Genomic DNA, 25,880 nt, shown 5'->3' on the forward strand with positions numbered 1-25,880 from the left:
GTAGGCTGGTCACATTTTTGTAGTTTAGCAAACGGTAAACTACAAATTAACTTTCAAATAATCTACTAATAATATATGCAGTGCAATTTTTCTATGCATAATTTTTTCTTATGAAGAACTCAGTTTTGTTGCAAAAAGAGTAATTAATTCTGTATGAATTGTAAATTTAGATCTCAAGTTCAAATTATGAAGTTATAAGCTCTGAATTCATAAACTATGTTTAGCATGTTCGTAGCTAGATTTAAGAGACTTTGCCAAGAGTTCTTTTCAGAAGAAAACCATTAGGCTCCTTAAACTTTCAATTTAAATTTTAATAAAGCAATTATATCTTCTTTTTTCAGACCTACATTGGTGATATACTGTTGCTTGTTAACCCATTTAAAGAACTTCCTATTTATTCTACCATGGTAAGCATTCTCTTTTTAAAGGATTGTGGATATTTTTTCAGTATTCATATAGTTCATTTTGCAGGCCAAACTCCTAAAATTAATTTACATATATGCATTTTTTTTGTTGGGAGCATCTTAGTTTTAATATTTTAGCAAAAATTTTTAAATTACTTCTAAACCCCAGTATTTTTGCTAGGTCTTATTTGTAAAACAGCCATCTTAATAATGCTTTGAATGAGCAGGAGCACTTTAGATTGTTTAAAAACTCTTCACGGTGACCTTGGTGGTTTCTGCCAAAGTCAGACTTGGAAAAATAGATGCACACTTCATACAGGGATTGTTTTAGTTTGCAGCCCCCTTGCCCAAAACATGATTATGGAGATAACAACCTTGAATGGTGCACAGATGCTCAAAATGTTTGTGCTCTACTTCAGGTCTCTCAGTTTGGGCACTGTACAGCAATGAGTGCAAAGTGCTCAGCATGAGCTTAGCACTGCACTGAATCAGTCCTAGAGAGGTGGCTTGTGTTTGGCACAGGCAGTGCTTGGGCAAGGGGGACTTGAGTCCATGTGTGACCTGTCATATGCACATGGCCACTGTCTTACCCTTCTAATCTTTCACTTATGAGACAGACAGCTATTTGCAAGGGGCTTGTAATTTCAGTACCCAGATGCTGATACGAACTTAAGTGGATTTTGTAGATCTGTGGGAGTAGCATAAATGCAAATGTTTTGATTTCTCCGTCTTCACCTAGACATTTTAGAGATACAGTGTTAGTATAACTGTAGTTTATCCTCCCCTCTTATTTTCTCACTGATGCACTGAGATGACGGAGATCAGGCTCCCTGATAAGTAATGTTCAAATTTAAGAATTATATTTAACTTATAAAAATTATAAAGGGTTAAAAAATTGGTGAGCAAATTGTAATCTGTGGCTGTTTGCTATGTCACGTGGCTTTGTGTATATCAGTAGTAAATTTGAGAGAAAGAAATGCTGTGACATTCATGGCAGGAGCAGCAGATTCCAAGTTGGGAGTCTGAATGTGTTTCTAGAAATGGATGGAAATCATCCATCATCTCCAAGGCTTTAGATTATTGTATTTTTTTGCTGTCACTGTGTATTTTACGTTAAACACATGATTTTGTGCACCAAGAGAGAATGGTAAAGAAAAAGAGTTTAGGTGGTAGGCCTACATGTTAAAATGTTTCCTGAATATTTGCCACATCTTTTCTTGTCTTCTCCGTGATAGATCTATTTCATTAAGTTTAGCATGAGACACTTTTTGTCCTGCAATTGTTTGGGTCATCTTGGATAATAATTGCTTTTACTTCATCACTATCATTTGCACACTATTGTGCATTTTTTGCAGGTATTTCCCTGATGATAAAAAGTCATGGTTGTAAAATCACTTCATGTTTGTGATGCTCAAATATACTGCAGCAGCTTAGCTGATATTATATTAAAGTCTCTAAAAGTTAGATGGCCTGTATTTTCAAGTAAATAAAAGTGATTATTGCAATTCTTCAAGGAGATGCTGACATGCTATATGATGTGGCTCATTAGTTAGCATTTTTGTTTCTGGTATGTAGTTTGTTATTTGTCAAGAAGAAAAAGAATGCAAACATGTATTGGGCATGAAACTATTTTTAAAACCACAACGAAACAATGAAAAGATTATCATGTGTTTTTCAATAACATTTTACATTTCCTTCTCTTTTTGAAAATACTGTTCATAATTTCTCAACAATCATAATTTTTTTATCCTACACTGACCTCCCACACTTAGTTCCAATAGAATACTACTAAAATAAATATTTTTATAAGCAGTCATTCGCTCTGAGATGACGTAAAGAATTCTACAATAATGGACACTGATATACATTGCTACTTATGAAATTCAATGCAATTGCACTTTTATATAGAAATACACTGTACTACTACACTACACATTATAGTAGCATTAGTCTTGTGCTATGGTCATGCTGCTTTGTTACATTTCTGTAGAATTTATTTGTGCCTGATTGGGACAAATATATTCTTGAAGTTTGTGTTAGAAAAATATATAAACTTGCAACATTTTGCAATGAGCGTAAGTGTGTGAAGGTTTTTCTTTCTGCTTTGTGACATTCTACATGGATTTAATCTTCTGTAGTCTAGTAATTCAAAAGGCCTGAACATATCATGGAGAATTCACTCAACTACAGCATTGTAGATGCCCCCCAGACTGAATAGTTTAATATCTAAATGAATAAGACAGGTATGGGACAGAAAGGGGGAAGAACATCAGGATATCCTCGGGGGGGGGGGGGGAGGGGAAAGTGGTTTCTGTAGCAGATAATTGATTCTACTCAGGCTTTAAGGATAGTACATGTTACCAGCTATGTGTATCAGAAGTTATTCTATATTGCAGACAGAGTATTTGTGGGCAACTGCTCTGTCATGTAATAAATAAATTAGTTTATAAGTTATGCCTTTAATTTCAATTCTAACTTTTCATGAGCTGTTCATATTTCATATTTTGTGAGATTTTCGAGTCAAGACACAGAAGAACTATAAATGTAAGGTATAAAAAAGTAACTTACTAGGTTTTGTTTTACTTTATGCACAAACTAGTAGTGTTAAGCCCTCCAGTTATGTTTAATTTTGTATCTTTATTAGACCTTATTCGCTTACAGGTCTATTTTCTTTAATTAAAATCTTCATAGATGCTTAACACTATCACTTAAATATATAGAGAGATTCTGTTCATAATGCTTAGAGAGCTTTACAAAAGACCCAAGATTAAGGGGATGAAACATAATTAGTTTGAAATGTATTGATCGTGTTAATTTTGTACAATTTTTCAGGTCACCCAGCTTTATTTAAGTAACTCTGGAAAATTGTGTTCCTCACTTCCCCCACATATATTTTCCTGTGCTGAAAGAGCTTACCACATGCTATTCCAGGAGCAGCGTCCCCAGTGCTTTATCCTCAGGTGAAAATTTATCTTTCTATTAATTAATTTGTACCTCCTGCCTTTCAGCTGTTTCCCTTGGGCCTCTGCAGTCGAAATTTCCATTTATTTTTTTCTCCAACTGATTTTTTTTCTGTGTACTGATCTCTGTATCATACATTAGAGCAAAATAGAAATGAAAAAGGTTTAATTACATCTCAAGTTCATAAATTCTCTTGGGGAATTGCCATTCCATATAGCTGCATCTAATTAGAAGCAAGACTTAATGGCAAAGAATTCAGTACTGCCATGTGTGTTTGCTAATATTACATGAATCAGGATTAGAAATAGAATATATTAACAAAAAAAAAGATAAGTCCTTGACTAAATTATAAACCTCTGAGTTGGGGCACCTGTATTGGAGGTTGCGCTCTGCTTCGCTTGTTTATGTGGTCATGAATTTGTTATTTAACTCTCCAGGCTCAAAATGGACTTTTAACCTTTAACCCTCATTCACGGTGTTGTTTCAAAGATAAATAATTTCAAGATTGTGAATGAATTTATTAGTAATGGGAAACAGAGTTTCATCCAAACATGCTGGTTTTATAATGGTGAAACTTTGCATTCACTTGGAACTTTTTGATCCCTAAGTCTGTTAATCCTCTCTGAAAGCAGTGAGGTTGGTGAAATTGATGGACTCAGTCAGAGAAATTTGTTGCTCAGTCTTGTTACTTTGGATATTGCTGTTGACTGAAATACTGGCAAGCGTTTAAAGAACTTCATGGCAGACAGAAAAACCTCACTGAAAACAGGTCGATTCTGATTTGGCCAGGAATAAAGGCTGATCCATTTGATAAACCTAATTGCTCTTTAACTACCTTTAATTATAAGAAAAATTAATACTATGAAATGGAGATGATTTGATACTTAAAAGCAGCTAATAATGTTGGTTTAGTCCACTTGGTAAAATCTAAATAATTAATGTCTGGAAAGTGAAGGTGGTATAGGAAATTTCCACCAGTTTTCTGACAACAACAACAACAATTATAATCACCATCATCATCTGAAAAAATATCTATGATGTAACTTAAGTTACTCATCCACCCCATTGCTGTCACCTGCTCATGTGTGTATGTATGAATTGCTATGTGTGGTCAAAATGTATTTCTGCTTTCTTGCCATTTCAGTTGCAAAAAAACATTAGTTATCAGCAAGAGAAGCTTCTTTCACTACCGTGAGGAATGATTCATTGGTTACATATGCTAATAGACAGCATGGAGCAGGGCTTACTCTCTGGCTCTGATGGCATGTGGTATAGCATCCAGTCAGTTTTCCCTTAGTTTTCATTAGAAGAGGAGGGGTTTGTGGGGAAGTTTTCAAGATCTCAGTTTCATTTTCTGTCAGAACCAAATAACTGCAACTCTGCAGTTCCAAAATGCTCCAAGCTTTTGTGTTTTACTTTGTTTCCTCCAACCTTTCATATCGAAGAATACTTTTCATTCCTGAGAAGTTCTGTTCGTGTTTGGCCTGTGGTCTGTGATTTTAAAATACCTCCAGTCATAAAGCTTAGTTGTGGATACACTTCTGGCCATGCATGTATAGTGCAAGGAGTATGCCTAGTAATGAATGTTAAAAGTAAAAAAATGCACTTTAGTCTAACATGGAACCACAGGCTGAATGAATATGGAGGAGCTCAGAGAATCACTCTGTAGGTAGTAAGGCCATTTCATGTAAGTGCCCAAAAGGAAGGAGGCAATGGATGAACAGTCCTGTTTTTACTAAAAAGGACTCATAGATACATGAGAATGTTACTCTGGAATAAGTTGGCTAGAGGTGCTTCTGCCCTTCTGCTTTTGTCTGGTTGTTTCCTCATTTCCAGACAATCCTTTGTGTCAACACAAATGTTCAGGTGGTGGCATGGTGCACTGAACAGGAGGAATACTCTCAGGTCAAAATTCTGCCTCAGAGAGTGGTTGTTATTCACAATTACTTTTAGTTTAGTTTATAGCAAACCACCTTCACTCATGTGTGCTTAATAACAAGAGCTGACTTTGTATAAACTTTTTATGGAAGTTCCAGAGTAAAATAACATTATGTTATGCTTTTAAATAGCCAGTTGGTGGACTTTTCATGATTAGCTTCCTTCTGACTGCATTTTGCTCCTGCTTTTCACTGTATGAAAATGCATTAAGCACTGACAAGATAAGTAAGGAACTGTCTAGGAAGCCTAAATTTGAATTTTTTATTTCAAAACAGATTTTTTTTTTAATCATTCATATTACTTGAAGGTACAGAGACTAGAGTTGTAATTAAGGTTGTGTTAACTTGTCTCAGTTTAAGGAAACTGGAGTGTTTTGCTGAGGAGGATGAGTTATGAGGTAGACCAAACTCCTCTCTCTCAGCAATCGTAAATCCTAAATTAAGAGTCTCCAACTGAGGAAGTATGGAAAAAGGAAGAAATAACAACCCTTTATTAAAGGATATATGTGTATTGGCAAAAACAGCAACAGAACACAAAAACAACTAAACAATAACCCTGTACCCAAAAGTCCCCTTCAAAAAGGAAACAGTCTGATACTTCTCTGTCCTCTAGCGTGGTTCTAATCACGGTTGGCAGGAGCACTGTTGGATCACTGGAGGAGTAGAGCCTGCAGTGCTTGGTGTTGGCCAGTAGGAGGCACTGTTGGGCTCTGGTGGCCGCGTGTGGGGGCCCCAGATCATGGGAGAAGCTGAAAAATGGAGATTCCCACACACACCGAGGAGGGAAAGGGGAAAAAAGGGCGGTTTCTTTCCCACTAAACTGACGCTGTCTGCAGCTGGCTGTAGACAGGACTCCCCCCTTGTTTGTCAGTGAGCACAAACTCTACGATGAAATCTGAGCAGATTCAGGCTGGAGACACGGCAGGGCACAGGCAAGCTGAGGTCAGAGAGCAGCCAGATGATCAGGTCAAGAGCAAAACAGCCTCAAAGCTTTTCCAACACACACACACACACACACCCCTTGCCTCCGTTAAAGCAGAAAGTGAAGTGTCCCCCATTTACAAGGAGAGGAGAAAAACTCCTCCCCCCTCCCTGCAGGTTTAGAAGGCTATTAGCCTGAAATGTAGTTCTGCCAGCAACTTCTTTGTGTAGGTAATCACTCAAGGCCGAGAGCTGTCCTCCCCATTCAACATCCCTCCCCCACAGGCAGCAGGGGAAAGAAAAATTCCCATTTTTTTTTTTTTAGAGCAAGTAAACGCATGGCATAACTAAATATTAATAAAGAAATAGTAGGAAACGGGGCCTCCATCTCCATAAGAGGAAACTGGAAAGCCAAAGGAGAAATAAAGTGAGAAAACTTAGTGGAACTTGCCTAAAGCCCTGTGTGAGCATAGGATTTAAAATTCTCTGTTCTCTGTTCATTTTCCTTTCCTTTGGAGTACATGGTCTCTAAATCAGAGAAATAAGCCTTTGCTTTGTCTGTTTCATAGTGCCTTCTATGGAAGTTTTAGTGCAGAAGAATGTTTTTCTGCTTCGATGCTAACTTATCTTACACCTTCATAAGGCAGTCCAACCAACAGCTATAAGAAACCAACATTTATATTGTAAATCACACCAGTACCGACCCCTGAGGGCCAGCACTCATCACTGGTCTCAATGTGGACAACGAGACCTTGACTACAACTCTTTGTGTGCGGCCAGCCATCCAGCCAGTTTTTTATGCCCCGAGTGGTCCATCCATCAAATCCACGTCTCTCCAATTCGGAGACAAGGATGTTGTACGGGACAGTGTCAAATGCTTTGCATAAGTCCAGGTAGATGAAGTCAGTGGCTCTGCGTCTCTTCACTAATGCTGTAGCCCTGTCATAGAAGGTCACCAAATTAGTCAAGCATGATTTCTCCTTTGTAAAGCCTTGTTGGCTGTTACCTATCACCAGGTGCCTTAGCATAGTTTCCAGGAGAATCTACTCCGTGATCTTGCCTGTCACAGAGGTGTGACTGACTGGTCTGTAGTTCCCCAGGTCTTCCGCTTTCCCTTTTTTCAAAATGGGTGTTATATTTCTCTTTTTCCAGTCATCAGGGACCTGTCCTGACTGCCATGATTTTTCAAAAATGGTACATAGTGGCTTAGCAACTTCATCTGCCAGCTCCCTCAGGACCTGCAGATGAATCTCATTTGATATATCAACATGTATCGAGGAGCCAACCATTGCGGTCTTGGACCATCTACCTCCTACTAATGCTGATAGGAGTTTAAAGTCTAGTGTCAGAACCACCTTATTATAGAAACATGGACAACACAGATAAAAGCAGTTTGGCTCATCACATATAGTAATGAGATGCCTTGTCATATAAGACTAATGTTTTCCAGGTGAACAAATGGGATATTCACCAGAGCTGCGTGTATGTCCCATGAGAGTTGAATGAGATTAAATACTGCAGAGATCCCACTGCTATCTGAGTATGAAGTCCTTTTTATCCTTCCCTCTTTTATTTCTTCCTTATTTAATTGATTTCTCCTCTGAAGTGATATTTCAATAGATAAAGCAACGGTCAGACAGATACTGTATTTTGCTGCATCTCATTTTCAGAAACTAAACTGCACAGGTAACAGATTGACCAGTCATCATGGCCATTTTACCTGTTAAAAATCTAACTGGCTGCTGTAGAAATAGCCCTTTAAATTTGATCAAGCGAATAAAGGAAGGAGGAGCATCAAATTGCATTTTGTTTGGTTCAGTTGTCTATAAAGAAAACAGCTTCTTATAATTCAATTAAGAAATTCTTACATGGATTTCTTAATAAGGCTTCACTAGCTTTATCCTTTCCATCTCTTTTTTTTCCTTTTCCTTCCTCATGCTTGAAGTGCACCACTGATTTTGCTTCCTCCCTCCATCTCTCCACTTTTCTGTTATTTCTTCCCACCTTTGTTGTTCTTTTACCTTTATCTTATTTTCTTTACTCACTTTCCCTGTCAGAGATTCTCATTCTTTTGAATATTTATTCTACATCATGAACAAGGAATCACAGTGATCCGAACAGTACTGCACTGCAGAAACAGGACAGGTTGTAAAATCAATTATCCTCTTCTTTCCTGTTCCTTTCCTATTTTCTTTCCCTTCTTCCTCTTGTATTCTCCACTTTCCATTCCTTCTGACTCCCATCATTACCACAGCAGTATTTCCCCATCTGCAAAGAGAACTAGGCAGCATAAGAGGGCTCCTTTGCTGGACAAAAGATAAAGATAATGTCTATGCTATAAATACCTTCAAAATGGCTTGAAAGCTTTAGATTTGATTGGTTTGACTTGTGGTACAAAACAATATGTCTTGACAGCTCTGACAGCCCTCATGAACATAGTCAGTCAGCCAGTCTCTCTCCTACGTTCTGTTCTTTATTTGCCATCCATAAACCTGCTGTTATTTGAAATGAAAGTTTGACGGAGCTAACTTAAATCTATTCAAACACAGCTAGCAGAGAATATAAAGAGCAACGCAGTTGTGAAACTAACAATGATTCCTCCCTCTCTTCCTTGACTGTCATCTTGCAGTGGAGAAAGTGGTTCTGGGAAGACTGAAGCCTGCAAACAGATAGTGAAACACCTCACTTGCAGAGCCAGCTCCAGCAGAAATACCTTTGATGCAAAGATAAAACACGTAAGTAGCATTGTGATCACTGAGTAGAACAAAGCAAAAACTTAGCCTCTTGAAAAGGGAAAAAGATATTTGAACTGTAAGGAAAAAGGCATCTGCTCTGTAGAAATTCACAAAGGTTTTTTTTTTTTTTTCACCACTGAAGTCAAAGGAAATTTCTTTCCCTCAATTTCATTCCCTGAATGGGAACAAGATTAAGCCCATATTGATTCAAAAGTGGAGGCAGTTTTGTTTCTATATGTTTTGGTGACTTTGGAAATCAGTGTTTCAGTGAATAAGAAACATTTGTGTGATAAGTAACTGTTTCCAAAATGGGTACTAATTGCCTTCAGTAGATAAATAAATTTGACTGTATGGTGTAATGGTGCTTCTCTGAACAGTATAAGAAGTGCTGAGACATCTGACGTAATAGAAGGTAAGATAGAAAGTGTAAACTTGCAGGAAAAATGCAAGGATTAAACAGTTATATGGCTCTGTATTTATGTACTAAATATATTTAAGAAATAGGCAAGAGTTATGAATATTTGTTTGGTCATATTTAATTTCCAAAATATGTATTTCTGTATGCCCATATTTAATTCCCTACAAAGGTTAATACGGCATTTTAAATAATGCAACCTCCAAATTGCCAATTCAAATTCTTTTAAAAAATTACCTTTCCCAATGAAATTTCTCATTCGAGATCCCAGCTCAGAGACAGATTTACACAGAAAGTTTTAGCACAGTCTGCCTTGTCGTAGGTCAGTTCTGAGTTTCATACTTAAAAAAAAAAGTTTAGCCTCTTTCACCTGCTCTGATGATCTTCTTCTACAAGGCTTCTTCTACAGTCAACCCAAGGTCCTTTTGGGGTACTTTTTATGGTTTCACTTGCCACATGCATGAACTCTAGGATTGTTCATTGTGATGTTTTAGTAGTGTCATATGAATCACTCAAAACACACTTTCTTCCTGAGGTATGCATGATTCAGTCCAGAAAGATGATAAAATACATTGGAAGTACAGCTACCACTAACAGACAACCTACAAATCAGGATTATTGGGATGTGGGAAAGGCTACAGATACAGTGATTCATAGTTTGTACATTACAGATGATAAGGTAATAAAAATCCTGTGGATTTTGGGTGGATTTTAGGAGTTTTGCATCTGTGTTTTTTGAAGACATGAAATAAGCCTGATGACACTGAGAACACTACAAATGAATAAGCTGTACCTTTATTTTACTTCATGAAGTCATGCAATTGCAATGTTAGTGTTTTTCATGTTATCTGATTCGTTGATGGTATTCCTAAAATGAGACATGTAATCTAGGTTTCACGTGCAATTTTAAGAATATTCTTGTTATTTTCTCACTTTTTCTGAGTTTTAAAGTCTAGTGTTGCAATAATACCATTACATAGGGACAGTGCATTTTTACTATATTTTTAAAGCTAGGAGCCAGATCTACAAACTATATTTGTTTCTACTGTGTATTCTTTTATTTACTACCTACACAGGTTTACTTACAGTTTTGAACTGATCAGGCCATGGATGTTATTCAAGTAGGACTGCAAAATTCAGGTCACATCATCCAAGTCCTTTTCTTTCCTAAAGTTCAGATTAAGTAATGAGTAGAAGAAGTAAGTAAATAAGTAACTTTGTCAATAAGCAACTGAAAACTGTGTGCTTTGGATGCAAATATTACAGCAGGGAATCAGGAGGTGTGAGAAGTATTATTGTCTTTGCTGTAACTTTTCTCCTGAACACAGGAAAATTCCCAGGGACACCCATCATGGTTGTCCATCATGCAAATGGAACAAGAAGTGTCCAGTTAAGAAGAGAAACTAATGTTGGAGGGGTTAGACCAGGCCTAATTTTCTCCAACTAAAAATAGGTTAACTTTTTAAACTACTGTAACTTACTTTATGCAGTAAACAACAGCAATCCCTAACAGACACTTGGTGCCCTGCTCCCTGGCACAGTTTAATCTTGTAGAGATCCTCTGGTCACAGTTCAGAGGACAGCACGTGCCAGGGACCATTCACAACATTATGTCCACCCTGATTTGCAAAAGAAGAGATGTTAGGTCTCTGAATGTGAGCTTTATCATGCCACTTGCCGTTTATGTTAGAGTCCTGCTCCTGATCTTGTTTTGTTTAATAGTATTGATGTAGCCATACATATCAATGAGTCTCAATCAATGCAGGTGGAAGAGAATTATCACATATTAAGAAAAAAGAGTTACCTTTTGGTTATGGAACGATCCCTTACAAGTAGCTTAGATAGAATATCTGACTTCAGATAGCACAGGTAGATGTAGCAGATTTCACCCATGGGGAATAAAGTAGAGATTCTGGTTTAGGTGCCTTTTAAGGTACCTTAATGAACACAGCACCCTGGATTCATTTCTGCTGCAGTCATGCATAACACCATTAAATTAATAAAGCTGCAGAGGTTAAACCAAGTGCTGAATTATTCTAAAGAGCAGATACATTCTAAACAATGCTACTGGAGTGGAACTGAAATCAAAACTAAGCTGACTAGTTTATTGCTGCCACCTACTGCACAGACAACTGGTTTAACTAATAATTCTTAAGGGTTTGATTTTTAGAGCTTCTGTCTTTTTGATTGAAACTACATTTTATCTGTGTCACTCCACAGCTTGCTTCCCTCCCCGGCTAGGTCATCCAACTTCGTGAAAAAAGTTATACTAGAACAACAGTGTATTTGGGCCACATTGCAATCCACTTCTAAGGATGCAGAGGAATGTTCTGAAGGGAATCCTTCAGGGTATAAGGGGTGTAAGCAACTAATTATACCCAAAAAAGCTAAATACAGAGAAAACATGCAATAAAGATGGCATATTTAATGTTTTGGTTTTGTTTGTTTGGGTTTTTTTAATGCTATCTTGAAACAGTTACTGTGACTATGAAAGTGTAACATGAAAATGCATTGATGAGAGGTGCCATAAAAATGTGTGAATCTATTTTTTCCTCAGTTTTTCACTAGTATAATCCTGAAGTAATTCTATTTGAAATCAATAATTCATGCAATTTCTGACATCTTATAGTGCTTGTAAATTCCTTTGATTGCTTATTAGTATTGATTGACTTTAAATTCATAAGCTGCTTTTAAAGATTCTAGTATTTTTACTAAGCATACCAGCTCTGGGCACATGACTCCAGGCACTCCTATCCAAACCAGTGATAAGGATACAGCTGACACGTCAACCGTTTTCTTCTGCCTTGCATTCATGACTTCCATTATTCTGACGTAATTTTTTTAAATTATATTTATTTTTAACTATCTTACTTTAATTTGTATTTAGGAAAAAAATCTTCCAAGGATTTTTTTTTTAATTTCCAAGAGGAAAAATGATCCTCCTCCCCAGTTATTAATCACAAATCAACCATTAATTCTTTACCATCTTTTCGCAGGTAAACTGTATCTTGGAGGCCTTTGGACATGCTAAGACACCATTGAGTGATTATTCCAGCTGTTTTATAAAGTATTTTGAGCTACAGTTTTGTGAGAGAAAAAAAACATTAGTTGCAGGTAAGTATCATGTAATCTGTTTATTTTGATATCACCCACAGACTATTAGATCAGAGATCTCAGTGTGCCGTACAGAGAGTTGGACAGCAAAGGCTTTAAAGTATGTGAAAGAGGCAGGGGGGCTTTAGGGAGTGTCAGAGGAACATATAGTATATGAATTGATAGCTTGTTAGGAGTGAGCAGTCTGAAGTTGTTCTGAGCAGCCACTAGGTGGCAGGGAAAGACAAGAAAAAAATTGACACCGCTGATTGCTCCTAGTTCCTGGGAAATCACATTTCTCTTTATTTCCCAGATTAGTATACTGAGAGAGCTGTGTATGCATCACTGTGAAATAAAAGTAACAAAGAGATTGAGTTTTGCATTTCTACCTAATATTGTATTGGGTATTTTAAGTATCCCTTAAATTACTGAGTGATAATATAATCTGTTTAGGCAAAAAACCCAAGTATTTTCTCCAGTGCTGAAATTGGAAGTTTCTTCTAAAAGGAGTAGGAATCATGTTGATGTTTTTTCTCATTAGAGGCAAGATAGTATGGAATTTGTGCTTGCTTTCAGAGTAAGTGTGAGTCCGCTAATCCCCAGTAAGCATTCATTAGTGAAAAAAAAAAAACAAACAAAAAAGCTGAGAAAAACTTGTTTGATTCTGAAAACTCTGTCTAGTCATCATAAAGTTGCTCAGTGTCAAAGCGAGGTATGCAGAAATAACTACACACAGACAGTTTCCTCCTTGCACGGATCTTTTTGGATGGAGAAGCCGTGTGGCAAGATACATTTCATTCCAAATAAATTAGGTTCCACTGGATAAACATTTCAAAAATCTATTTTTTTTTAAATAATTTTAATTGAGTTTATGCTTTCTGAAGAGTTTCCTAAAAAAATTCTTTGGATATATTTCTTAGTGGGAATTACAATTCATATTTTTGAGACAGTTCACTATATGCTAGCAAATATGAGAGTTTCTTCAGTGAAAATATCACTGCATGGGCAATTACTAACACTGTATTTCTGGTTTGTTTTACAATGAATGTAGGATAATTGTAAAGGAAAACTAAAAAAGTGTGATTTTAATTTTTATGTATGAGCTCTTGTGGGAGGAATGTAAAGTGATGTATACATTAACATGGACTGAAGAGCATCTGAGTTGAGCTTGTAAAAATAAAGCTCAGTCCCTAAAGCTAACATTTTATAAATCCTCTGTATTATATATATTTAATTTGAATATATTGAGTTTGCAGGGACTTGAGTTTTCAAACAGGTTTACCCAGACTTGCCAGTTTAATTCATAGCCCTTTTCTGTGATGAATATAAATTGTGTCAGTTTTCTGGTACACTAATTCTGTGTTTTAATCATTCTCAAGCCATAGGCATTAAATGAGAAAGTATAGGGTAGTCAGGTCCATTAAAAATATAAACAAATTACTTATGTGCCCTACTATTCCACAATTATTTAGGAATTGTATCATTTACTCTTACTAAGTCTAAGGTAGCCAAAAGTTACATAATTTGCAGTCAAGAGTGAGAAGCCCTAGTACAGCAGTAAAAATGGGGTTTATATTTCTGAAATTTGCAGTTGTTCCTGCTGTTCAATTTGCATAGTAGATGGTGCCTTTTCTAGGCCACTGCTACACATCACCTCTGAGTAAAATTGTCCCAGATTGACACTGTAAATGAGAAAAGAATGAGACATGTTGTCTTTGTCTGGTTTAAATCCCATCCAGTGATTCTCTGTATTTATTCGCAAGATCATTTGCAGCAGTATTTACTGTCTTGTGCTGTTTAAACATGAATGAAAAATATAAATATGCAGAGCACCTTGTTTTACTGAGCCATGATTTTATAACTCATTGATACAAACTGGGCTAAATATGTCTGATTTGTAAACAAAAAATCCAAATTACACTGGATTTTCTCCATCAAAGGATTTAGGTGGTTTAAGCTCCTCAACAGGCAGATCTTGCGGGTGGAGATCCAGAACAATTTGGTAAGGAAGGGACGTGAAAAGTATATGTGTACATTTTTATCGTAGAGGACAAGCTCAAGGTGGCACTCCTTGCATTTTGAGAGGACATCAGTCAAGTTTGTGACAACTTCTTGTTCATGCTGAGGTTCTTTTATGCTTAGACCCTAGAAATGCTCTGACTTTTGTAACATAAGGTTTATTCTTATAGCAGAAAGTCCAATATACCTAAATAAAAGAAATACTCTCCATAATTTTCATCATCAGGTTTGATTTGGCCTTTTGCATAAACTGTATCTTTGCCACATTTTGAAAATAAGGATGGAGCTTTTGAGTGTGGTTCTACACAAAGCCAGTACGGATATATTTAGAGGTTTTATTTATCTTCTCTGACTCTTGTTTCTGATAAGGTGTACTCCAAAGTTGGGTTCAAATGGGAGTTTTTCTGTCACAAGTACCTTTGCAGTTAAGTATCTTTTATTGCTTTAGTACAGGTAAACAAGTGGAGAAGGTGTAACCCAGATTAAGTAATTGTTGTTTGTGACTGGATAAAATAAGGCAGTGAAGTAAAAAGTCTTACATTAGAACAAACACAGAATAAACTACAGGCCTGTGATTTCATTAAAATTCTAAAATAAATTCAGAAGTCAAAGATTGAACTTCTGGCAAAAAATTGTAATCATTCATAGAGAACGATTCACACTCACAGCATAGTAGTAAAAGGCAGATTATTTATTTATTTCCAGAATGGTCCTTCAGGTAAATTGACATAATTCCTAGGATGAAAATTAAGGCTTCTATCAATTCATCAAATTACTCAAAAAAAAAGACAAAAAAAAGACAAAAAAAAGTCTGAAAAAGTTGTTATCCAGATTTTTCTGCCTTACTTTCCAGACCATACTTTTCTCAGTCTTCACTTTTTGAAAAACAAGGACTGAAGTTTTTTCATTTTTTTTTTTAAGTTGCATTGAAATGGACTGACAAATGTTACTTTGTTTTTAGCAATAACTGTGTTTAGGACAGCATATCTTTTGAGAAGGAACAATGTAGTTTCAAAGAATGCATAGCTGAAAGGCAGATTTCACTGGCCACACTTTTAATAGAGAGTCTGCTTGCTGACTCTGTAGCTGCTCAGTAGATCAAATGAGCTGTTAAAGGAAGTACAAATTTGTTTGTGCCTGTAAGCACGATTAACACTGCACAAAAATGAGAGACTTTGCTCTTGAACTCTATTATTTTTTCCCTTTTATTTTACATACAGATCAACAAACATGCTTCACTCTGTAGAAAAGCGTACTACTGTGATAGTTTTCTTTATGAGTTCCTTTAGCACCATTAAGATGTGTTTGAAAGCTTAACTTTTTTTAAAGGTCTTCCCATTGCTGGAGATGCTAGTTGAGATGAACTGTATTTAGGCTTATTAAAGTGAAGGTGACTTGAAGTACCTGAAAAGGGCTGAATTAATTTGTGTCATCTAAGTAAGTGGTGTTACCCATCATCAAAGTTAAATGATAGATGACCTTTGATAACATTTTTCTTGCTTTTATTAATCAATGAATGTTAAAACCACCTGAGTGGTAGTTATGAAAGCCTTAGCAAAGAACATTGCACACAAAAATGTGATTAAAGAGAAGTAGTGGACTCTTTTCAAATTAATTGATGGTTGGTTTAGTTTTACTTAGAAATAAATTACAAGCACAATAAAACATGGAAATCATCCTTCAGGTTCATCTATTCTATTTTATCATGTAGGAATGGCAGACAGGTAACAATTGATTCTGATGTGTGTATCTGGGCCGGTCCTGCCATGAAAGGTTAAGATTGCATTGCTTCAATTTACAGTGTGCTGCAAAGTTACGGGAGCCAGAAACATGTATGATTTCCCAAGTGTGCCTTTTTACTTTAAGCACAGGTTTGGGTTTTGTTTTTCTTTTTGTACTGTAGCAGCAGAAGACTAGATGGATGATGCACAACTTCTCATAATATAGATTCCATAATAGCAGTTCACTTCTATATTTAGTAGGATGATTAAATGGGCCAGATCATGTCTCCTTGGTTCAGCAAGTCAGATGTGCAACTCTTTGCTGTTGGTCTGCTGTCCCTTATGTAGCTATGCAGGCGTGGTTTTGGTTGCCAGCACATCTGTCAAGCCATGTCTGTGCAATTACCTAAAGAAAGTGTAGAAGAGGTCCCTGGCTAGTGACCTTTGCACTCCTTGACTGGGATGTGTTCAGGATGGTTTGACCTGTGTAGAGTAGAACTTTGAGAGACTGTGCATGGTTATATTCAATTCAAGGACAGAGCTTACCTGCTGAGACCTTTCTTAAAACAATATTTGAGATTCACCCATTTCATTTCCCTCCACTCTACACTGTCTTTCAGCAATATTCTCAAAGGCTGTGTTCCCTTAAACACACATTTTCAAGTTTCATGTTTGCTGTGTTTAATTTAACAGTATACAGAGAAACTTAAAGAATTTCAAAAGATGGGAAGATAAATAGGTGGAATTTAAAATAAAGTTACCAGACAAATACAGAAGGTATAACAATAACTAACTAGCACTGAATGAGCTACTGTGGATATTAGGCAGTGTATGGTGACAGGAGCATGCCATTCTGCCCTCTAGCCTAGTCACTAGGCTAAAGCAACTACCATGCCTCTGGTACACACTCTCATACACCAACCTGCATAACTTTGCTCAGTGTTGCATTGGGCAGTACCTGTGAGTCAAGAACTGATTTGAAAATAATGCTTCAACCACAACTAGCCCCATCTTTCAAAGTCTTTAAACGCCCACACAGCCTTCAAAATTCAGGTCTCTTAGGCGTCTGAAGTTGTACTTCTGCATATGTTTAGAAGTGCAAAAGTTTTGACTGTACCAAATAAATCAGTGCTATTTTGCGCTTAATCCCAGCTTGCTTCAAAAACATAAAAAAAAAAAAGGAAAAATTCTAAAAAAACATGAGTGGCACAAAAATGGTATGCACTTAAGAAAATCCTTCTGTGCTACAGGATGCATACACCAGTATTTTCTGTAACTATGTGTTCAAGAACTGCTTCCAGTTCTTAAAGGAAGGAGTCCTAGATGGGTTGGTTGAAACCCACACTAGGGGAAGCTATGCTTTAATATTCTTCTCTGCTTACAGTGTTTCAAAAATATAGTTCCTCCATTGCTGAGAAGTGCACCTTATGCTCTAAACTCAACAGTCCTTTCCCGGGTAAGGATGCTCGCTAAGACTCTGTGAAAGCTCCACCATACTGCAGAGATTGAAAAGCCTAAAGCTGCAGCAAATTGGACTGCGTTCAAGTGGTGGAGGTGCTCAGTTTTGTGTGAAGGGACACACTTCTGGTCTTTGCACCACAGCTGGTATTTAAGTAATGGTGAGATAAATTATGCAAACGGCAGGGTAAGTGGGAGCTGGAATCAAGTTCCCACTGACAGGGAAGGCCATGACCTCCAGCTGCAGTTCGATGTTCCCTTGTTCTCTTAGTCTTTTGCATCTGGAACTGTGTGGTGATGTTCCCCGAGTGGAGGACTGAAGAGTAGACTGCCCAAAATAGTGTCTGTCTCTTCATGTATATCTATAAAATGCCTGTAAACTTGTGAACAGGTAAATGGATCTGAGGGTCCAGTATTTCATTTGCTTCTGTGATTTGCCTCTTTCAGAACCTTAGTGGGCCTGAGGTTATGTATAAGCCTGTAAACTGCATTTCTGTAGGCAAGTCTCATTCAGATTCATCCTCCTTCACCTTCTTCCCAGATTGTGCTGATCCACGTGGCTTCTCCTTTAGCCAGCTCATCACACCCCTTCCAAGATACCCATGTTTCCCCAAGCTCAGGTTAGTGAGCTTGCTGATAACCAGTTCTGTGGAGGAATTTGTCTCTTTGTAGCCATCTAGAAGTTAGGTGGTTAATCTGAACTATTAATCTGTGTGTTCTTAATCACCATCAGAGAAAGAAGAAATGCTTCCAAGGGTGTTTTTTTCAAGAGGTCTTGAATCTCTTGCATCTTTCTCTTTCTGTTAAGAAGGAGCTTAGAATAGATGCCAATGCTCACATGGCTACACTTTGGTGAGATGACTAATAGCTTGTCTCTCAAATACAGCAACTGGTTCATCAAATATATAAATAAAAAAAGAGTAAAAATCAACATCATTATCTTTAAAACTAAGTAGTTTTAAGACAGTAAGTAAGATAATTTTTTTTCCACCAATTTGAATGGAAGTAGGGCTTTATATGTGATTTATATAGAGAACCATGGGAGTATGAATGGTAGTATTAAATTTTATGTGTTCCTCTCAGAGCATTTTATAAGAAACGTTTATTCTTAACTGTTGCAATGGTGAATGCTTTAAAAATATGTAAGTTTAGACCACTCAGTATAATGATTAATTTACGTTTGTTTCTCAATCAGCTAGGATTTATACATACATGTTGGAGAAGTCTCGTGTCATTATCCAGCCTCTCAACCAGAGTAATTTTCACGTTTTTTACTTGATGATGGATGGGCTGTCTTCTGAAGAAAAATACACCCTGTACCTCAGTAATTTGTCTGCACACAGGTAGGAAAACAACTGGAAATTTTGGGAGTATCTCGAAGTTTATTAATTCAGGTTATTTTAGAATGAAAAAGATATTCCTCACTTAGATAATTTGCCTTTTCCTTTTCAGTCTTTCCTAAGAAGTATCACTGAAATGAGAGAAGTCTATATAGTATTAATGATCTTCTCTTAAATGGGCTAAGTTTATAATGAGTATAGTGATTAACTGTAAAAAGACCAGTAGTAATTAAAATTATGTAAAATGAGTGTTTTGAGTTTTTCACATCTAAACCTTTTTCCCGTGGATTTTTTTCTCAACTTTTTCATTTTCCACTTTGACTAGTAACTTGAATAAAATAGCAGTTCTAGACTTGGGACCTATAAATAGAAAGACATAACATTAATTTTTGCAGAAAAAAGCTTACTTGATTATGATTTTTTCTTAAACAGAAGTCTTCAGACTACCATTGTTTGGTAATGTTTTAAGCAGTTAGCACTTCTGTATCGTACAGAGTAGTGTAATGCACTAGCTCTGAAGAAACCTGAGGCTAAATTGCTCTACTAAAAATGATCCACTCCAAAGCAGGGAGGAGAAGAGTTAAATTCTATATACTAAATCCTTTGAAGACTAAAATTATTCTAAGTTCCTGATCATTAATTTATTCCTCTTCTGGCATAAGCTGTTTGGAAGCACTCAGTTTGTTGAGAAAATGGAACAGTTTGAAGTCACTTTACAAGAAGCTCAAACAGGAAAGAACTTAGCAGAAATCTGAATAATTAGATTCACATGAATAAAGCTTTATCTGATAAGATACCTGATAATCATCCAAAAAGAACAAAATAGTATTTCTAAATATATGTCTGAACATTGCAGTACCAAAGCTCTAGAAATAATTTATAGCTGAATATTTGCATAAACCTGCTTTTATCAATAAAACTTTGCTTTGGCTATGTAGAGTAGATTGTATCTTGCATTATTGAGAGAGTGGGCCAAATATTTCTTTCCTTAAACTTCTGAGTGTAGTACTTCAGTGAGATAGATCTTTCTTAGCTGATAAAGTTAAATTAGGGGTGAAGTTCTACTGTATCAAACTCATTCATGGATCTGGAAGGCGGATCTGGCCTCATATTTTATAAGTTCATGATTTCTCGCTTAGTCAAATTTTGATGAGATCATATCATTTTGGTAACATCCATAAGTGAATTTGTCATGTTTTATTTAAGCAAGTGTAATCTTGACTCTAGTAATAAAATTAACAAGATAACAGGCCTTTTGAAACTACAGCTTGTTCCTGCCCAGCTGTTTCTTTGATAATTTTTCTGTTCCTCTTTGCATTGCTTAATATTGCACCTTTATGTAGAAGAATCAACAGTCTTGGTAAATAATGGCTATTAAGATCAAAAAGAACCTCTATTTTTATATAGTTTTTTAAGCCATTGTAATAAAAGAAATGAGATATAGCATAGTTTGTTTATTCTCATTTTCGATAAAATTATCTTAAAGAGAGTAGTGTTGTCAGTACTGGTTATTGTTAGACGTGATGCTGTAAAAAGTGAGAAGTAGCTCGTGTTCTAGAGAAGCATATAATCCTGGATTCAGAGTTAATGTAAGTTGCTTAAAGGGGAAATCCCTCCCCTTTGGAGTCACTAAGAGTTTCTGTAAGGCTGGGGTTTCGCCCCAATGTGCAAGATTAGTTGTTAGGTTGTAATTCTATGGTGTTTGGTTCTGTCCTGAGAAGGAGCTTGAGTTCAGAACTTAAATGTATGTTCTTGCAAGCATTTTAATTGCTAAGGCATCGCATGAAGACAAATTACTGGACACTTTCTACTGAACCTATATACAACTAGGATCTTAAAGTAGTAAGCCATTTTGTCTACATAGAGAGGGATCTGAAGCAATACATCTCCTGCCATATCTGCATGTGGATCATAATGGATAAAGAAAGAGGCAGTTGCTGAAAGGTAAGATCATTTTTCAAGACTGAGCAGGGAAAGTGTGTCAGAAATGGAGAGTCCTGAAAGGGCAAGTCGAGGCTTTTTGATTGACAACTACTCCCATGTGTTCATTACATTCAAAAGCTGATTTTTAACAGCAGATGGTCAATTGAAAAATTCCAAAATTTCTAGTAACTTATTGTGTTTCAGAAGAACTGCAGAACTTTTTTATCTTGATGATGATGTGTAATACAAAGAGATTAGAAATTTGAAGTTATATTCTCAATTCGCTCTTGATTTGCTCTGGATTTTTTTTTCCTCAGTACGGTCCATGATTGTAAGCATTTTTTCTGACATGTGAAGTTTAGCCTCACAATAATAGTATATACTAGCTTATGTAGCCTCGTAGTTACTGTAGGTGCTACCTTAGTGATGAATCTTGCAATCAATGTGAAACAGAGAGCAATACGAGAAGTGACAAGGATGATAGATTTGTTTGTAAATGGTCTTCTACTCTGGTGAAGAAAGGAGTGGAAAGAAGAGATCAGAATGACAGGAAAGAAATATGTGGGAAAAATCTTACTGACGATAAGTGGAAATACTTGTTTCATATTAATGTTTCTATTTCAAAGCTGTGGTATCTATAACAATGTAAGAATGTCTTTGTGTAATATATACATGTAAGGTAATCAAACATATTGTTATTAAAAATCATGTCCTTGTATTTATGCCTTTTGTAATACATACAAGTAAGATAATCAAACATACTGTCATTAAAAATCATGTCCTTACATTTGTATATGTATATTAGAACTACAGCTTAAGGCCACTTAACTCTAGGAAGTGGCTTCAGAAAAGATGGTGGGTTTGACAGCTGTTCAACTTGATGTCACCTTTTTCAGTTTAAACAAGATTGCTAGTTCTCCAAATTGATTGTACTGTAAAAAAGAAAAGTGAGCAACTTCAAGCTGGGAACAGTGTTAATATGCACATTCATGCAGAAGCAGAACTGTGGTCAGGACTTGCATTTTTTGTGTTTGCATTGTCAAACTTCTGATCCCAGATGTGTAAACTTTCCTTTTGCCCATAGAACAATGATGTGCACTGCACTGTGTGCTCTCTACCTGTGACGTTTCTCACACCCCTTAAAAAGCAGCGAAACTCTTCTGCACCAACAGCTGTAGATCAGTTGACAGAACTGATGTATATTTTTTTACCAGTTTTCAGTGCAGGTACTCCCTTAGTTGTCAATAAAAAAAACTTTATATTAATTCAATGTATAAAGTAGTCATTTTAGTGAAGTAACTGAATTTCTCATCAAAGTTTAAGCTAATCTGAACCTTGATCAGTGAGGAAATAATTTCACTGTCTAAATTGTAAGGCTGGTCCTCAAAAAAGGATTAAAAATTACAGTGTGCTAAAGTGAATGGTATAGTAAAGATTCCAGTAGACAGAGCCTTATGTCTGATTTTTTTTGTGTTTCCAGCACTAATACAATATGTAAAAAATAATGGTTAGTCTAGTATCATCCATATTGATCCCTACTCTTTCCTTCCCTTACATACAAGAACTCAAGATGTAAATTTTCAAGACTGAGTAGCCAGTTACCACAGATTTCCCCTTTTCAGCATACTCAGGAGGCAGCCTCTATGTTTTCTGACTGCTATATATATAAAGCTAGGAAGACAGTGCACATTTCCATACCCTCCCTCTCTCTTTTCTTTCCTTTCCTTTTATCTTTGGATGCTTTTTTTGTTTTCCCAATCATTTGATTATTTTCTCATTAAAAGTGGAGCAGAGATTATAATCTTGAAACTAGCAATTTTCCATATCCGTGCCATTTGTCTACAAACCTTGCTGTCTCAGTCTAACAATGAAAGCTAAATTCATAGAGAAAAAATTTTTCTATTATTATTTTTTGTTTTTTTTTTTTTTATTTTCTCCATATAATTGGAAAAATAGCCAATTTAGAGGTGTTCCAGTCCTCTGATGTTCCATGCTGTTTCCTTGTATTCAAGCCTAATAGATAATTTTTTGACTTACCTGATACTGATATTGGTGTATGACGACTGGAGGAAAATCCAAGGAAATGTTAGGCTTAAGTTACAACATTAGTTGAATCTAAATGTTGTGAATGAAACAACTAGATCTGTAAGGGTTACATCAGATTTTCCCATGAATGATAGTCCTGCTGGAATAAAAGTTTCTATATGAAGTGTCAAGTTACATCACTTTATCAGACTGCCATTAGACTTTGTGTGATGAAACTCAGCATAAGTTAGTTGTATCAAAATTTGAGTTTCACCCCAATAAAGACTAGTGTTGAGACTTCATGAACTTTACTGTTGAGGATCAACTTTGTTTTAAAACTCTGCTGACAGAATAAAGCTCCAGGCAATCGAGAAAGTGGAATTAATTGTATTTAATTTTAGGAGGATGGTAAAGATCAGACTCAGAAGTTCCTCTGCTGTATTTCACTTTTCCATTATGGGTGATACTGGCGCAGGAGAAGAGCAAAGCTGTGGCAGGAGATGTTTAGGCTCACCATCCCTGCAACTGACGGTCAAGTCCTTCTAGTTCTTCTTCCAAAGAGATCTTCTTCCAAAGGAGGTCTCTTAAATTGGAAACAAACATTCAAGTTCTGGTTGAACAAGTAAATCTGTGTTTTTCTCGTTCTGTGCAAGTTTTCCTGTCCTGACTTATTTACATGCAGCACATTCCTTTTCTTCAAAAAGCTTGCATTTTAAGTAAGTTAACACTTATATGCAGTGATACATGTAGTGCAAGGTATGTATATTAGCATGCCTAGTGAGCCGAGGACAATTGGGATATAGAAATTTTTCAAGCACACTTGAAAAACCTTCTAAATAATGGAGTAGTATGAAGATACAGTTTCAAACACAGATTTAAAACATGGAGGGAGTTATCGCTAAGTTAATTTTGTTGGAATTTGTTTTACTACAATAAGTGAATATGGATAAGTGAAACCCTAAATAAAAGTGAAAATAGTTTGGGTTTGGTTTGGTTTGTTGTGTTTCAACTGCAAATAATATAAAAGTTATACACTTCCATAAGTTTACATCTTCCTTATATAATTTACTTCTATTTAAAAGCTTTAACTGTGAACATTTGTTTCTTGGCTATCCTCATACAATACTACTGTGAAAATCTGATTTGCAACAAATAGTACTATTTTAAGGACAAGATCTGTAGATTCTGAATGTAATGAGGCAATTCCATTTACTTACATTCCAGTGATGTCTGACAGCTGAACTGAATCAGTTAGTTATTAGGAAGGTAATGCAGAGAGATACAAAGCAGATATATTTTATGAGATTTTGGAGCAGGTTTAAACTTACTTTAGTGAGTTTTATATCTATGTAATCTGGAATAATTGTAATGTGAAAAGAATTTTCTAAATTTTCTCTCTTGTCTTTTGTGCTTTTTTTGTTTTGTTTTGTTTACTTTTGCTGCTTTCTCTGTATTCTTTTTCTGTTTACCCTGTATTTACTGATATTTGAACTTTTTAACTGATTTATATTTTGAGATTGAACTGTCTTTACTGCATGTAGATCATATGCATATTCCAGCAAAATGTGCTTTCCCATAGTTCTATTTAGCAGATTTTTTCTGTACCCTCTTATACCATCAGCCTCCAGTTTCCTTTTATTTCAACTTTAGTTTGAAAAGTTATTTTGGTCTTTATCCTAATACTCTTACCATCTTCACTTTTCCTTTGTCTTCCTCATTCATGCAGGTTTTCTGTGTAAACAGCATTCATGACCTTATTCCCCTTGGTTTATTCTTTTTATGAGCAGGAATTGAACCAAAAGGAACGGGTTGGGGTTTTTTTTCCTTAGCTCTTTTTCTCTTGTCCTATTCTTTCTTTGAAGTTCAGGCTCCATTAATCTCTTGGACCATGATCTTCAAGCCTCAGTGTTGATCTTTGCACTTAAAAGAAGGAACTGTTGAGAGGCAACATCAGTAAATGACTGATGTGTGGTTTTTTATGCCAGATAGTAATAGTAATGACTAAATCACTTAGTTTTGTTGAGGATGGACACCAGAAACTGTATTATATATTGTATTAAGATACAACTTCACATTTCAAAGTGATATTGATTAACCAAAACTAATTTTATTTAATTCTAATGTAACATTTTGCAATACATATTTTCAGACATTCCAAGACTGAAAAATAGAAGAGAGTGTAAGTTTGGGGAATTTTTTCATCCACTATTGATTTTAAAAAACCCAACCATAATCAAAACAATTGATTTGTTAGTCTGTGGTCTAATTAATCTCATTTTTCTTATTCATGTACCTCACTTCTGTTCAGCTAGCTTTTCTGTTTAGTCACTCATATTTTAGGCTTAGACTGTCATGTTTTAATGAAAATTAAATGGAACCCTGAGGAATTTATTAGTGTACAGCAACTAAGAAATTTTTCAGTGTTTTTTAGCAGGGGAAACGTGGTGACTGGACAATGTAGACTAAATCTTCCTTCCTAAGATCATCACTGTGCACCTTAATATTCAGGAAAAGCTAACATTAGTGTCAGTGTTAATATTAATATACAGTGTTTTTTCTGAAAATTGACTCCATTTCCTCTGTCTTAAATCCCCCATGTGGATAGGCGTGTCCTAGAAGATACATTACGAGGAGATTGGCAGTGCAAATACAGAAGAGATAATCAGGATCATGGCTTAGGTTTTCAAAACAAAACTGAAATACTAATTTGTGTCATCTGCTTTATTTTGCAAATAAGTGGTTATTTTTCTGTTTGCAGATACCTACACTTCATGCGTAAGGTATACCTCTATGTTATTAATTTTATTTCGCAATATTTGTTTTGAGACCTGGCTAGGCAATTGTTTTGAGTGGTTCATCCTGACTTCAGGGTTAGTTACATACGCACCTGCATAGTTGCATTCTAATTATATGTCAAGATATCCAAAG

General features: G+C 36.0%; 1 protein-coding gene across 4 annotated transcripts in view; it reads left to right on the top strand.

Annotated features, from left to right (window-relative positions):
* The window catches only part of MYO16 (myosin XVI), a 355,407-nt gene that overhangs the window by 190,573 nt on the left and 138,954 nt on the right, over window positions 1-25,880 (top strand). For all 4 annotated transcript variants that reach the window (XM_051772798.1, XM_051772799.1, XM_051772797.1 and 1 more), the window contains exons 12-16: window positions 342-407; window positions 3,237-3,364; window positions 8,853-8,958; window positions 12,370-12,487; window positions 18,860-19,007. In XM_051772798.1, the coding sequence (XP_051628758.1) occupies window positions 342-407; window positions 3,237-3,364; window positions 8,853-8,958; window positions 12,370-12,487; window positions 18,860-19,007 (566 nt within the window). The remainder of the gene's footprint in view (window positions 1-341; window positions 408-3,236; window positions 3,365-8,852; window positions 8,959-12,369; window positions 12,488-18,859; window positions 19,008-25,880) is intronic.

The sequence above is a fragment of the Manacus candei genome, unplaced genomic scaffold (genome assembly GCF_025592945.1).
Source record: "Manacus candei isolate 608988 ecotype Guabito, Panama unplaced genomic scaffold, ASM2559294v1 h1tg000159l, whole genome shotgun sequence".
Classification (NCBI taxonomy): Eukaryota; Metazoa; Chordata; class Aves; order Passeriformes; family Pipridae; genus Manacus; species Manacus candei.